At 40.3% G+C, this 16,240-nt stretch overlaps 1 protein-coding gene and 1 long non-coding RNA gene across 3 annotated transcripts; one reads left to right on the top strand and one right to left on the bottom strand.

The window, feature by feature from the left end:
• Window positions 1-212: 212 nt before the first annotated feature.
• On the bottom strand, window positions 213-2,708 carry LOC144327795 (uncharacterized). Of its 2 annotated transcripts, none has more exons than XR_013392928.1 (3): window positions 2,604-2,708; window positions 2,122-2,296; window positions 213-673 (listed from the first exon to the last, which is right to left on the bottom strand). It is a non-coding gene; the product is annotated as an uncharacterized LOC144327795 (long non-coding RNA). The 2 variants fall into 2 exon arrangements; XR_013392927.1 differs by having other exon boundaries at window positions 278-673; window positions 2,219-2,296.
• Window positions 2,709-3,003: 295 nt separating this feature from the next.
• LOC114599017 (uncharacterized) lies at window positions 3,004-15,644 on the top strand. Its single transcript, XM_028733518.2, has 6 exons — window positions 3,004-3,107; window positions 5,543-7,027; window positions 10,107-10,212; window positions 11,929-12,055; window positions 12,431-12,461; window positions 14,082-15,644. Exons 1-6 carry the CDS (start codon window positions 3,005-3,007, stop codon window positions 15,398-15,400), a joined length of 3,171 nt encoding a protein of 1,056 aa, XP_028589351.2. The 5' UTR covers window position 3,004; the 3' UTR covers window positions 15,401-15,644.
• The last annotated feature ends 596 nt before the right edge of the window (window positions 15,645-16,240 follow it).

Raw genomic sequence — 16,240 nt, 5'->3', positions numbered from 1 at the left:
ACTTTGTATCTGGCGACATGCCAAAGCTTAGGCTAGGAATTTTCCCCAAATGCATATTGTAGTGAGCGGTGATGATGAGTGCAGAGCCATTTCAGTTTTCTGTTTGTAAGTGTTTGAATTCCATGTTTTATGCATTTTGCAAATGCAGTTTTTAAAACTGATGTTTGTCATCTTAAGCCTAAGGGATAGGGTGGGTGTGAAATCAAACTAAATGGTATCATAATTCCATATAATATTTAATCATTAACAATAGCTCTTTACAGTGTGTTTATGTCTAATAAATTATTGTTACATTATGCATTTCTCTTCTCTTTCTCTCTGTGTGTGTCTGTAATATTACAGTCCTTCATGGCTTAAGAGTGAACAACATGATACACCCAGAGCCAAGATCATATCCCCTTCTGTTTTATTACTTGTTTGACAGAGCACCACCTTGTGGACAATAAAAAGCTACTGGTAAAAGTCAGTTAAGATCATCACCACTCTGCAGCTGGTATATTTTTTTTAACTATTTCAGAAATGATTCTGTACATAATATTCAATATTAAGTAGCAGAGCTATACGATGAGGCTATGTTAGACAGTCTTATTTGAACTCCGGTTCTTGAAGCCATGTACCGCTGTTCCTATACGAGATGACAAAAGGCTGAAAAGCTACAAAAATGGAGAGAACTCTGCAAACAGAAAACAAGCCGATTAGTTCTAGAGGACAAAACTGAAAGTTATTAACAATTAAGAGGCATTTGAGTTCCTTTACATTGTACATTTTTCACTAAAGCCTTTCCCAGAAGACCTACACAATGGTAATTTTGTTCCTCTAATTACTAATAAGTTAGAAGCCTTGTTTATGTCTGGCTTATCAATCTTAGTCAACCTTTTGGCTCCTTGTCATGTTGCATCAGGTCTAGTATGGCAAGGTATATAGACAAAATCTTTATATTTTTATATACCTGTGGAAAATATTGCATATACCTATACTGGTCAGTGGTACTACTCACCACTTTTCATGGCAGTGTTCAGCCCTCTGTAAAGCTGAACAGGAATTACCTGTTTATTAAAAATCCAGACCGTTATGAAATCCAAGGAATTGCCGGGGAAATAGCCTATGTCAATATGGCAGGGCCACAGTGTATTACGGCTTGCTCTTGGAGTGGCTGGGACTTTGGGGGGTATTTGTATTGGCTCTTCCTCAATGACTATTGGGTTTCCTGTTGGGTTGGTGGTATTTTTCCTGCATGAATAATTTTCCTTTACACCAGACTCTGAGTGTTGTTTAAGGTTTTTGATACGCTGCTACAGTTTAGTTGTATTAACTTTTCAGATGTCTGATTTTTCAAAGTACAAGTAGTTTTACCATTCAAACAGCAATTGAAATCCTGTTCACATTTACTTGGGAGTAAATCAGCAATCATGTTTTCCTTCTGGGAGCTCAGAGGAGATGCTCATGAGTCTTTTAAAATCAGCTATGAAGAGGCTTGAGTTGTCAAACAAACTTCCATGATAGTGAGACCAAACTGGACATGGTAGTGGGCCAAACTGGACTTGACAAGAAATCAATGATTGCAATTTTTATGTAAAAGATATAAAATTAAAAACAGCAGCTTCTGCAAGCCTAGGCCTGAATTAAAACTGCAGCACCGGGGCGGAGGGGGGGGCGGCTTAAATCCTTCTTAAGATGATATTTGCTATGAAGGGGGGTGAACTGGAGTTATGATAGGAAGTCCCAGGAGGTCTGAGCCTAAGTACCGTAAATAAAAAAGTCATCAAGTGTGCTAAGCCCTCTATGGAGCCCAATTGTGCTTTTTCTTTTGCAGCCTGCTTGCTGGGCCAGGTGTCCAAATTGTAAGGTGTACCCTGTGGATCAGGTGTTGTGTGTTAGGCCAGAGAATTAGCTAGCAAGATTGCCACAGTCATATGTTTTGGTTGTGGGACATCTTTGAGAGAAGGCAGCTTTTTGTTAGTAAGACAGCTTGGAGGAAAGGGTTTACCCCCATCCCTTAATTGCCAGTCTGGAATGGGGCATGAGTGTGTTCTATAGTTTTATTGCCAGTTATACCTCACCATATCTATCTATCCATGAATTATCTCTAACAAATTCAATATAAAATGGACAATGACTTACCATACAAACACAAGAACTGATATAAACTCATTATTCCCATATTCACATTCATTGCACTTTTGTTTAATAAGTAGATGTATCATGTGTTTGACCTTACATGCTGCTTGTGCCTGAGACCTTTGACATGCATGGGACATTCTGGGTCTCCTCAGAGTAACATTGTGGTTTTGCTGGCCTGCAAAAATAGGAACGCTTTTCTTAGCTACAGACATTACTGTTGCCTTATCTTACCAGTGTGGACTTACTAGGTGGGCTACGCTGTATTTTACAGTGCAACCCTAACCATGCCTATTCAGAAATTAATCCTATTGAGTTGATAGGGTTTGCTTCCAGGCAAGTGGGACTAGGAATGCAACCATAGACTGCAATCCCTGATCTTCTAGGCTAGTAATGTTTTTACTGCTGAGGTATTGTGTCTCAGCAATGCCATTCATCTTTCCCTGCCACCTTCTTCTCTCCTCCACAGATTCCCAGGTACTCACACAGAGGAATAATACATTGTAGGTGATGCAGTTGCTTCTGTATTTCCATATAGAGATTTTCCATCCTATCAGCGTCCCCGCTGATTATTACAGCCCGATGAATTCAAGTGTGTTTGGGAGTTGCAAAGGCTCCCCTATGGATCTGTGTGATAAAAGCTCTAGAAAAGGTTGCTCCCTTTAGGGTGGTCTGTAGCAGCAGTAAACTGGTAATGAAAATATTAACGAGAGACTTGATCACTTCTTTTGAGCCAAGCACAACATAACCATAACAGCTGCAGGCTCCAACTGTTTTCAACTGTCAGGCCCCGCTCAGCCTGTTCCATTCCAACAATCACAGCAGCGACGGCTGTGGAACATACCATTTACAACAACTCTACCTCTACACCAGCCAGGAGGAAGCCATGCTGAGCACTAGATCCCTTATGGCTACACTGCTGGTTCTGGTGCCAGTCACAGGGTCTCCTGTTCTGGGCCATCTGCTTGTCCTTTGGGAAGTGTGGCCAGGTGAGAGGAAGGCATAGAGTCACAGCTGGGAATGGGGTTTGCGAAATGAAACTAGGGGGCTCCTTCATTGCTCACTCTGTCGCTGGTATTTGAAAGGAAAAAATGGGAGGACTGTGTGGTATGGGCTTGAAGTCATGGGTAGCATTTATTTGGTGGGGCTGAGGTTTTAGTGCCCTGCCCACAACGCAGTAAGCATGGCAGGGGTATATATTGACTTCAATACCTTCTCCAAGTTTCATAGGCACTGCCATTTCCCAGCAATATAAATCTAGAGTCACTCTCTGACTTTCAAACCTGAGAATTAAAGGAAACTTTATATTTCAGACATAACAAAAATCATTATCGGTTAGATACAACTGCCAGACCCATGGTGGAATTCACATAGATACAAAGTCAAATCTAAATTAAACAAACAAGAAAAAAACCAATAGTAATTCTGAGATGTCTCAAATGAATCTACATTAAATTACCAGTGTGTTTATCCTTTATGTTTCCTACCAAATAGGGAACTGCTGGCAGTTCCAATCTTCTTATAGGCAGGCCTTCCTCTTGATTTGGGTATATTTTAATGGCTGCTGTGATAGCTGATTAGAAATATAATCTGTTGTAACTTCCCTCAGCGTCTAACCCATAGGTAGGCAAACTAAGGCCCCTGGGCCGGATCAGGCCCAATTGCCTTCTGGATCCGGCCCACAGATGGTCCAGGGATCGCCGCAGGGATTGCCAGCACGCGCATACTTTCCCTCTCCCTCACATGGCGGCAGTGGCGGCACCTTCTACCTCCCTCCTCCTGACTTCTCCCCGCCCTGCCTAGAAGAGGAAGGGGGCTGGGCTTCGAGTGGCTGCCATTTTAACCAGCCCCTCTCCGGAGCCCTTTCACGCGCCGCTCATCATCCCTCCACTGCCACCAGCCCCTGCCACTCGCAAGACACAGGTAAGCAGCCACAGGAGCTCATGGTGCTCTTGCATCCCCCCCCAAAAAAAATATAATCCGGCCCCCCACAAGGTCTGAGGGACAGTGGACTGGCCCCCTGCTGAAAAAGTTTGCTGACCCCTGGTCTAACCTGTGGCACTCCAGATGTTGTTGGATTACAATGCCCATCATCCCAGGCCATTGTCTGTGATTGGCTGAGACTGATGGGAGTTGGAGTCCATCAACAGCAGGAGGTCCACTGCCTAAGGCTGTAATCCTGGTGCCACTTAGTTGGGAGTGAATTACATTGAATTCAATAGGAATTACTTCTGAGCAGACATGGCTTGGATTGCACTGGGCCATGGGGTTGCACTAAGGGGTGTGGCAGATTGGGGGTCACGATGCCTCGCTACTTTCCCAGCTCCAGCAGCATGGTAAGCTGTAGCAATTCTTCTTTTAGAAGGGGGGCTCTGCCTCGCCACATGCACCATTAGTGGTTACTGGTCTTATTGATGAAAGGGATGCTGAGAGAAAAAGTCCCCCTTTTTGCATAGCTCCTAAAACAGGCGCTTCATGGAGACCCTGTCTAGGCACCGTGTCTCTGTGTCAAGCTAGAGTGTGATGTGTGACAAAGAGAGACAGAAGGCATCATGTGGCTTTTACAGTTATGACAATCCTAGTCCTTATCAGTTGTTGTCGTTTTAGTTTTTTATTTATACTTTTCAAATTTATACATTTCATTAGTTTTACAATCAATTTGACATTCCAAAATTTGACTTCCTTCCCCCTCTTTCTGTGGTTTTTAAATTTTATTTCTTAATATCTTCTGCATATCCAAGTTCATTTAATTTACTCATGTAATTATCTACTGTAAATATATACTCTTATAAAACTGCAGGTTATGACACTAATCCTCCTAATTTTTTTTTATCTGTTTACAATTTATCTGTAAATATTCAACAAACAATTTCCATTCTTTTATAAAAAGTTTGTTATCTTGATTTCTTATTCTTCTGGTAAGTTTCGCCATTTCTGCATATTCCATAAGTTTTTGTATCCATTCTTCCTTTACTGGGACTCTTGCTTCTTTCCACTTATAGGCAAGTAACATTATTGCTGCTACAGTAGCAAACATAAATAAATTTCTGTACAATTTAGGTAGTTCTGTCCCTATATTTCCTAAAAGAAAAGCTTCTGGGTTTTTTAAATAAAAGTTATTTTGAACATCCTTTTCAATTCATTATATATCATTTCCCAGTAAGCTTTAACCTTACTACAAGACCCCCACATATGGACTAGTCCTTAGCAGTTGTGATGATACATAATGCCACTATAAATTTACAAAAGTCTGCCATACTGTAAAGTTTTCTGCGCTGAGGGAGTTGTTCATAAACCCTGTCCTAAAGAACTGTGCACTGGCAAAATTAGCTTTATACGTAACTGAGCTTTAGTCTTATAATAACTAGAACTTGGTGCAGCTTAAAATATTTTAATTAAATTAATGTTGTTTGCTTTGTTGCAGGACATGTACTAGAGTATCAACAAGTATCAGTACCAGTGGCAAAAAATTGTTCATGCAAAACATCAGGAAATGTGATCTTAGACCAGTCAACGCAGAAAAGGGGAATCAGAAATTACAGTGGCTTCAGAACAAATTTGAAAACATCTAGGAAGAATGCTTACAGGAACTATCAGCATAAAATCTTGCTAAAATATGTAATATTATATAAAAGAAATCCATATCCAATTACGGATGGAAGCATAAGTGTACACATTTCAAGAAAACATCTAGGAAGAAGTGAACTAATTCTGAGAAGAAAAAGTTATTTAAGACACATACTCAGGAATATTCTGAACAGAAAATGTGATGGTTATGAAGTAAAAGTGAATTGGCACAGTATTTTGAATGGTGCTAGAAAGAAATCTGAAACTAAAAGAAAGGAGCAATTGCAAATCACATACTTTGAAAATAGGCACAAACCCATAAGAGCTGGGTCACTATTGGTTTATATAGCATGTCAAACAAATATGATGTTAAATGTTGAAGAAGCATATTTCCAAAAAGATCAGGAAGGTTTAGAAAGTATTAGTAAAGTATTAGTAAAACCACAGATACCAAGAGGAAAAGTGCTTACTGAAGCTGAGGTACTACAAAAGAAAAAATCTAAGAATAACAGTAATAGAATATTCACTTCTGTCAAAGAAAGGGTCTTTTCTAAAGAGAACCCAAATATTTACAATAAAGAACAATTCAGAATGACTGATGGGAAGAAAGTATTAAATGTAGAATGGAGCAACCCATATATGGGATTTAAAAAGTATGGTCAGTTCTCTAAAAGTTTTCAGCGGGGGACAAGCTTTCCTATCAGAGAAAATATCAAGTTGCAAAAATGGAAAACAAGAACTAAAAATTATATGAATGCAAATGAGAAGTTTCCGTTTATACATGCATTTACTTACCAAAGAAGTAGTGCCAGCAAACAGAAAATATTATCAGCACATGAACCTGTAATGCCCAACATTCAACAAATAAAGGAGTCTGCATTTCAAATAAAAATGTACAGAAGCAAAAAATTAATGAAATTAGCCAAGTGGCTCAGAGCTAAAGAAAATAAATCTGGGGGAAATGGAATAGAAGTTTTATCAACAATTTACTATGTGCAGCCTTCCTTAATAAGTCCTACCTTCCCAGCCATTAAAACTGCTGTGGGTGTGAAGAATGAAGTGTTTACTTCAGAAATGGATGAAGCAAAGGCATCAATCTACATGACAAAAATGCTGAAATATCTCATGCAACCCTCAAAGAGAATAAAAAAGAAATACTTGAGTGTTGCTCATAAGGGATTTAGAATTTCGCCTCTAAAAGCACTCATGGTAAGAAAGCATCTTGATACGGAAGAGAGTTTACCAATCTTGTTATATCTCTTTAAACACATTTTTAAAGGTCCATCGGTTGTTGGAAGAACGAAACGATCAGCAAAAGCAGAAACGGTACCAATATCTGTAGGTAGGTTTACGCTGCTGTTATTTATGCTATAATTTACATGTAAAATAGAAATAATATTTTTTAAGAGTTAAGGCTATAACATATAATTGATAGCAAGCTTGGGAGTTAGGAATCTGCGACTCCAGATGTTGTTGGACTGATGCTTCCATCATTGCTAACCATTGACCATGCTGGCTGGCGCTAATGGATGTTGCAACCTACTCCTTAGTTAGAGGCATAGCTTAAAAATGTATCCTGATTTTTAAAAGCGTCCCTGAGTAATTGGGCAATGGATTTCCCCCCCCAAATGTTAAACATTTTTAATATGAGCACTTATACAAAAGTGAAGATGGCAGACACCATTTTAGAAAAGTCATTCCCTCTTACACAGAAAATGCCTTTTTTGAGATGGTACTGCAGAATATGTATCCATTATCCAAAACACTAAGGCATGGGCGTAGTCAAGGCAGGGGACTTCACAAATATTATTGAAAATCATTGAAAGTACTCAATTATCTGAAGTTCTCCCCCCCCCCCACAAGAAGCCTGCCCCCCATGTCCTATTTAGGGGTATTTTACCCGTGATTTCCCAAGAAAAGGTCAACAACTTTGGCTGCCCCCCCCCAACAAAAATCATGGCAATGCTCTTGCACTAAGGAAGTATTTTTTGCTTCATAAGAAATGTTTAATAATGCAAACTTATGCAGATTTAATAGATTAATAAATTAAAACCAGCTTGATTGATCAGCTGAGATTTCTTTAAACATAGGACAGTCCTACAAACCATGTTTGCTTTATATTTAAAATATTTTTATTTGGGGAAGTGAAGCCAAAGTTGTGAAAGGCTCTTCTGGCCCCTTATTAACCTTCATATATTTAGGGAAGGATGTCATACTTCCAACAGGTTTTAAGTATTGATAAGTTATCTTCTCTGACTGCTGGTTTTGCTGAGGCTGCTGCCTTTGTTGTTGATTTTGCTCACTTTCGTCCTTGTTTTGCTCTGGCAGTGCTAAATTAATGCTAAGTTTGTTTTCATTTTCTTTGCTGTTTTTTTAAATATTGCCTTGAGGACTCCGCTTAGTTGGGAAATGTCTTGTAAATGTTAACACAAATAAAAAATAAATATAAATAAGAATTGTATTCAAGGATTTCTAGTCTGACACCAAATTCTAAACATCTGTGCTTTCTCTTTTTGGCATATCAGTAAATTGTTACATACTATATATGAAGTTGCATAAATATAAGAGTTAGTATGCCCCATACTGCTGATGGTGCTAGATTGTGGCCTGAGTAATAGAGCTTGTATAATCTTGGTGGCCTTGGAAAATTCTGTAAGGCTGATATCACTCAAAATGGAAGGAACATAATTTTGAGCCTTGCAATTTCTGAGTTCCTTGCTGGTTACAGGGCCCTGTTTATGGACTTCTGCTACAGACCTTAGCCTTAGTCTCTGAAGTTCTAGCTACTGATATGATAGACTTGCTGGAGATGGAGTAGACAAACATCATCATCATTATTATTATTTCATTCATGAAGCACTTCCCATGAGTCATCCTGCAATGGCAAGTCATCTTGCCTTGAGTGATTCTGTACTTTTTTTTACAATCCATAAGTGTTTTATTGGTAATATCTTAAGCCTTGTTAGATAGACAGGCCTGCAATCTGGCAAAAACACGGAAACATATCCTTAATTAATTTTCTATTCTCCTGCTCACTATGTTGTGTCACCTTGGGAAGTGCTGGTTCTATTATGTGTCTAAACAACCTAGTTCTGTTTGTCAGTGAGATGGCAATAATTTGTTGTTGGCATCTGTCTGCCTTGAGAGACAATGGAGTGCGCCTCCGTGGGTGAAGTCAAACCACTGTATTAGCAGCACCAAAGTGACCTCCCTGGGGTGCAAGCTTGAGCAGTGTGTATGGGGGTCCTGGGCTGCCCAGATGGCAAGACCCCACTCTTAGCCTTGCTGATGTGGTTCAAAAGAAAGCAGAGCAATACATTTGTTGCCAGCATGCATTCTGTCATATTGGCAAAACAATCTGTGCCAAATGTATTAAGGTACTGTAGAGGCTGATTTTGAAAATTGTTGGAAAAATACAGCTAGATCTAATATTACTTTTAAATACTCATCTATGTTTTAAACAGTGGGACGCGGGTGGCGCTGTGGGTAAAACCTCAGTGCCTAGGACTTGCTGATCGCAAGGTCGGCGGTTCGAATCCCCGCGGCGGGGTGAGCTCCCGTCTTTCGGTCCCAGCTCCTGCCCACCTAGCAGTTCGAAAGCACCCCTAAGTGCAAGTAGATAAATAGGTACCACTTAATAGCGGGAAGGTAAACGGCGTTTCCGTGTGCTGCGCTGGTGCAGGCTCGCCAGATGCCACTTAGTCACGCTGGCCACATGACCCGGAAGTGTCTCCGGACAGCGCTGGCTCCCGGCCTCTTGAGCGAGATGAGCGCGCAACCCTAGAGTTGGACACGACTGGCCCGTACGGGCAGGGGTACCTTTACCTATGTTTTAAACAGAATTTTAAAAGGCCAATGCTGACCAAAGACTCACCATCTATTTTTCTATCCTATGGGCAGAGAGACAAATTACAGAATGAAATGTATACTTCTAAAGTAATCTGTCTCTTGGCCCATAGGGGAAAAATAGATTGTTGTAAAGTAGTGGTGATGGTAATTTAAAGCAGAGGAAACAGCCCAGGAGGAAGGGAGTAAGAGACCCTTCTCTTCCCATTGCTTTTGCTCCTTTCAGCCCTAGATGTCTGGCAGAATTTCTGCTAGCTGGGTTTATTTCTGGTACTGGAGTCAAAAGGTCAAAAACACAACTTTGTGAAGGGATTGTTATGGTCAAAAGTGAAGGACAGGGAGAGGTCAGCACCCATATCCCACCTACTTTTAATTGCCCTACGTCACTCTGCTTTACAGCTGTGTAAAGGACCTGCGTTCAGTAACATGGATATGCTGCTATAAATGTCTAATTAGCTTTGCACATTCAAAGTGTCTGGTTTGTGACAGAAGTGTGATTTTTTTAAAGAAGAAACACCCACAAAGTAAATGTTGAGTACATACTATTAACTTTCAAAATATTTTTTTCTATTTAGATGTTTTGACGCATGTAACGTCTGCCCTTATAGCATGTGCTACTATTTTTGGACTAGCTCTGTTTACTTTGGCATTAGCAGCAGGTTACCTGTACTATAATAGAAGGTAGGTTTAAAGGTTTTAGTAGTTCATCTTGTTATATATATTCTAAACAATGTATCTTAAAAATCCCAAAGATCTGAAAGGCAATAAATGTTTCAAGACATAAATAAATAAAAAATAGAGTAATAAAATTAAAAGGTACCAAAAAGACCACAGTGTCGCCAGAAATAAAGTCTCTTTGGGGTGGGGTAAGTATTCCACAACCAGGGTGCCACCACTGAAAAGGCTCTCACTCTAGCAGCCACTCTCTACACCATGTTTGGTGGTGGTATATTGAGAAGGGCATCAAAATATGTTCTTAAAGTTGAGGCAGTTTTATGTGAGGAGGTGATCCTTCAGGTAAACTGACTGCAAGTTGTTTAGGGCTTTTAAAAGTTAATATGGACTGGAAATGGACTGGAAGGACTGACATAATATATTCATACCAGACAGTCACAATTAACAATCCTGCTGTATTGCTTCCACGATAGGGATGTGTGGGGCTTAGGGCAAGGACTGGTTGAGTATCGCACCTCTTACATCTCCATGAACTGGGGAATTTTTATTATTGACGGATTTATTGCATTTATATACTGCCCTTCTGCCAAGGCACCCAAGAGGACTTACAATTTTAAGCTACTAAGATAAATAAAGTATATAACGTGGAAATTTTGCCCAGGTGGGGAGATGGACCGTCCAATTGGAGCAGGCCTTGATTTTGTCTTTGCCTCCCTCCCTCTCCACAGGGCAAGTGGTTCATACCCTCCAACATTTCTCCAATGACATCCCATTTCATAATGATAATTTTACTATTTATACCCCACACATCTTACTGGGTTGCCCCAACATATATGAAAACACAATAAAACATTAAGCATTAAAAAAACTACCCTATACAGGATTGTCTTCAGATGACTCGGGAGTTGGACAATTCCATACCCTCCAACTTTTCTCCAGTGAAAATAGGGACATCCTAGGAAAAAGCGGGACATTCCTGGATCAAATCAGAAACTGGGACACCTTCTCTAAATCAGGAATGTCCTTGGAAAATAGGGACAATTGGAGGGTCTGATGGTGTCCCTTAACCTTGTGGGAGGGGGCAAGGAGGGGACAGTGTGACTGGGAAAGGGCCACAAGCACAATGTTTTATGGAGAGCCCCTTTGACTATGAGCATACCAAACATTTTAAGTCCCAGGTAGAGAAAGGTTATTATGGCTCCCCACCTCTCTGCCAGAAGATGGTGCACATCTGCCAAACAGATCCAAATAACCCTGGGATTCCATTCCCCGTTACAGGAAAATATACATTTGTGTAATTTGGGGTTCTGCAATTTACCACAACTAGTGCCTTACAATGGTGGACTCTGTTCCTTCCCTCTGCAATGTTGCCAGCTGCCTTTTGAATAAAGATAAAAAGGGAGATAAAAGGGAGTGGAGGAACAGATATAAATTTTGCCCATGAGCACATACCACTTTGTATCCTCTATCCAGAAAAGCAAGAGCACATTCCAGCCACTCAAAAACAAGGAGTCATTGAGGGCCATGGCCTGTGGAGAGTTCTGAAGGCCAGATAGAGAGGAATAGAGGACCACATTCAGCTCCTAGGCCTTAGGGTTCCCACATCTGATATATACCAGCGAAGCATTTTTTAAAACCTTGCTGTTTAATTTTATTACATGTTAGTTCTTTAGATTCATGATCTATAGAACCATAATATTTATATATTAAAATGCATTTCAGGCAATTTGTTCCATTTCTTGAAGCTGGTTTGAAAAGCGAAGAATGCAAAAAGGAATGGAAACACACTGCTTCTCAGTGTTGTCCGCCTATTTCTCTTTCACAGAATTTTCATTTTGGACAACCACAGGTAAAATATAATAATGGAAAATGAACTGTTAATATATGTGGCATTTTTACACTGGTAATATTTTGAGGCCAAGTTAATACCTCAAACCTAAACACGTTTGCACTAGTTTAGCAAGGGAGGTCTTTCTGTAAAATGGCAACTCTGAGCCATAGGAAACCAATTACATTGGAGCAGAAGTCTCAGTAGGTGAGTTTCTGCAGAACAGGGGTTGGAGGAGGACAGATCCACTAGAACAGGAATACAGAGGCTTCCTGAGTCTCTTACAAGCCAGCTATAAACCAAGCAAGCTACAGTTGAAAGTACTTTATTTTATATCATTTTTGAATATAATAATCATGGTGCTTTGATGATAATCTTTCCTTTTATGTCTCACAGGAATCAAGGAAAAATCAAATATTGGCAACAGGTATTAAAACTTAAGAGTGCAGTTTTAAAATTTGTTATACTGCTGACATCGCTTGTAAAATAAAACAAAGTAGAAATCATATAAACTACTAACTATATGGAAAGGCATGTTTCCTACTATCAGTTGTCTATTTTTAAAGACTAGAAAAATTAGATTCAGGCAAAACATTTTGTGAAAAGGCTCTTGGTAACAATGTGATATACCCCTACATACAATAATATTGTATGACTGAGGATGCTTAGGCCAGGAAATAAATGTAGGGCAGGAAATAAATGTAACGTTAACAAATAGATGAAACAAACAGATGAAGACATCATACCATGTTGTATTGTCCATCCACAAGAAGGGGCTCTTACACAGAGGCCATGTTGTCTAAAGTGCATGGACTTCCTTATGAGGAACATCTAATCTTGATCTCTTCACAAAAAAAGTGCCAAAAGGAATAAAACAACACTTTCTCCCATTAATACTCAGAACCTGCAGTTCCTTTTACAGCTGCATTTTGTTTGTAGAAATTTAACACTTAAAATACAAGTTTGCAGTATGGAACCCTATAACAGATTCTAGCTCTTCTGGTCACTTTCAATTACTGTATAGTGAAAAACTACATTGTATATGCTTTTGAAAAGCTGGCCAATAATCATTATTCTTTAATAAGAGAGTCTTCAATACATCTACCCTAAACTCCAACTTGCAAATTAGAACCAACTTTTAAAATTTTGTCCTATATGGCTTTTTCCTTTTCTCTGCCACCTTTCTCTTTCTGCTACTTTTATTCGTCCCATTTCTTTTTTGCCTGACAAATGTAATGAATTGTGGTGCAACCTTGGTGCAACCTACCTAAGTTTGGGGTGCATTTGCCATTCTGACTCACCACAGCTTGGCAAATCTCTATTATGGCCTTGCTACTTTGTTTCATGGCAAGAATCAGTTGAATTGCTTTTGTTGCTTTATTCTTTACTTTTTAAATATGTTTTGATGCCCTTTTATGCTTGTGCATGTTTTCTTATCTACTCCGAGGATCCTTTCAAGGGGCTGAAGATGTGAGATATAAATAATTAACGAATACACAAAAATATTAAAAATTAGTTACACCACAGGAAAAATAGCACATATGCATGGGAGTAGCTGGGAGGGTAGGGGGGGCAGCTGCCCCCCCTGAATCAATAAAAATAAATAAAAATACATAGCAAACTGAGGTTCTTTCCCCCAAACAGAAAGCCTGCCCCCCCAATAAATCCTGGCTACGTCCATGCACATGTGTAGAAGGAACTCTGAACTCATATGCGTGTATCAAATACACCAAAATCACTGAAAATCAGGCATCTAAGCAGCACTCCTATTCGCAGAATCTGCTTCTCCTTGACCTTTACTATCTCTCCCTTCCCTTGTGCCACAGCCAAATCCATTCATCAGGGTCTCCCATCTCTTGAGGGAGTCATTTTAGAGGTGTCATGGGGCTGCCAGTGAAAGGAAGGGCTGGTAAAAACAGCTTCTGCTCATCCCCTTCCTCAGACAGATCTTTGGTTCCAACTCATTTTATCTAATATAAATTTATGATACGGTTACATTTTTTAAATCATGCACTTCTAATGAACAATGTGATCCTTTTCATTGCAGCTACTAAAACATGTTCCAAAGAGGAATTTGTTATTATGAAGGAAATATATGGCAGCTCTGATACAGAAGGCAGTTCAGAAATATCATGTAGAGGTTTGACTATAAGATCCAGAGCGATTGTGCTTCCGTCTCGGTCCAGTGACAGCATACAATCATTATTTGATGTACGTGATGAGGTCTCTTCCCAACAGTCCGTGACCATGGATAATGGTTCCAGCACTGTCCCCCCCAAAAACGACCTGGTTCCTGTTCCACAACAGCCAGATAAGCAAGAGCAGAGTACCTCTAATGATGTGTCATCACAACTGAAGAAAACAACTATTTCAAAATCAATATCCGACAATGATCTCACAATATCTAGTAAAGTCCAGCCAGACCATTGTTTATATGATGTTAAAGAACCAAGTACCTCAAAGGATGTGACACTAAAGAAACCAACCATCTCAGAGCCAAAACCTGACAGTGCTATCACAGAGCCTACCAAAGCATCACAAACAGGCCAGACACAGGCAGTTCTGAAGTCAGAGCCTGGCAATGCTACCACAGAGCCTTCCTCTACTGAAGCATCACAAACAGGCCAGACACAGGCAATTCTGAAGTCAGAACCTGGCAATGCTACCACAGAGCCTTCCTCTACTGAAGCATCACAAACAGGCCAGACACAGGCAATTCTGAAGTCAGAACCTGGCAATGCTACCACAGAGCCTTCCTCTACTGAAGCATCACAAACAGGCCAGACACAGGCAATTCTGAAGTCAGAACCTGGCAATGCTACCACAGAGCCTTCCTCTACTGAAGCATCACAAACAGGCCAGACACAGGCAATTCTGAAGTCAGAACCTGACAATGCTGCCACAGGGCCTTCCTCTACTGAAGCATCACAAACAGGCCAGACACAGGCAATTCTGAAGCCAGAACCTGACAATGCTATCACAGGGCCTTTATCAACTGAAGTATCACAAGCAGGTCAGACACAGGCAATTTCTAACACAGGACTTGACAATGCTGTCATAGGGATTTTCTCCACTACAGTATCACAAGTAGACCAGGCACTGGCAATTTCAATGTCAGAAACTGACAGTGGTGTCATAGGGCTTTACTCTACCACAGTATCACAAGTAGACCAAGCATTGATAATTTCGAAGCCAGTACTTGACAATGCTATCACAGGGCCCTTCTCCACTGAAATATCACAATCAGACCAGACGCAGAATATTTTAAAGTCAGAACCTGACAATGCTATCATACCACCTTCTTCTACGACAGTATCACAAGTGGACCAGCCATTGACCAAGATTTCTACAGTGCAAAATCCATGATTGGTATTTTACATCTTGGTGAATAATTTTAACTCTTCTCACAAATGTTGATGGTTCTGTTTCCCACTAAACAAATTCTTTGAATATGCTTACATGAAACATGGAGAAATTACAATCTGAGTTTTGTGACGAAAAAGCCGTTGAATAGTAGTAATGTGTCTTACGATTTTTTTAAAAAAATGTATACGTACTGGGCAACATAAATTCTGAATTATTTTTCAGAAATTAAAACTGACTAAACATATTGGAAGTCATTTTAATTTAGGTGAGAGATGGCAGACATCTTTGTATTCAGGTTGTTGTGTGGACAGCATGTGGGAAAGGGCCATAGCTCAGTGGAAGAGATTCCAGTGCTCCTAAAAAGATAAAGGTAAAGGACCCCTGACAGTTAAGTCCAGTCACAAATGACTCTGGGGTTATGGCGCTCATCTCACTTTGCTGGCCAAGGGAGCTGGTGTTTGTCCACAGACAGTTTTTCCGGGTCATGTGGCCAGCATAACCAGAGCAGCGCACAGAAATGCTGTTTACCTTCCCGCCAGAGCAGTACCTATTTATCTACTTGCCCTTTGGGTGTGCTTTTGAGCTGCTAGGTTGACAGGAGCAGGGACCGAGCAACGGGAGCTCACCCCGTCGCGGGGATTTGAACCACCGACCTTCCAATCGGCAAGCCCTAGGCTCCATGGTTTACACCACAGTGCCACCTGCGTCCCTCCCAGTGTTCCTAGTATGGACATAATTTGGGTTTTCCCTTCTCAGATCAAGATAGAGATGGCTGTGAATAGGCAAATACTTATAGTGGCATAAATTAAATTTCAGTACTTCAGCAGAACAAATCCCATT

Source organism: Podarcis muralis, chromosome 5 (genome assembly GCF_964188315.1).
Source record: "Podarcis muralis chromosome 5, rPodMur119.hap1.1, whole genome shotgun sequence".
NCBI lineage: Eukaryota > Metazoa > Chordata > Lepidosauria > Squamata > Lacertidae > Podarcis > Podarcis muralis.
Note: the sequence above shows the minus strand (reverse complement) of the source record. Positions and strands in the feature narration are given on the sequence as shown.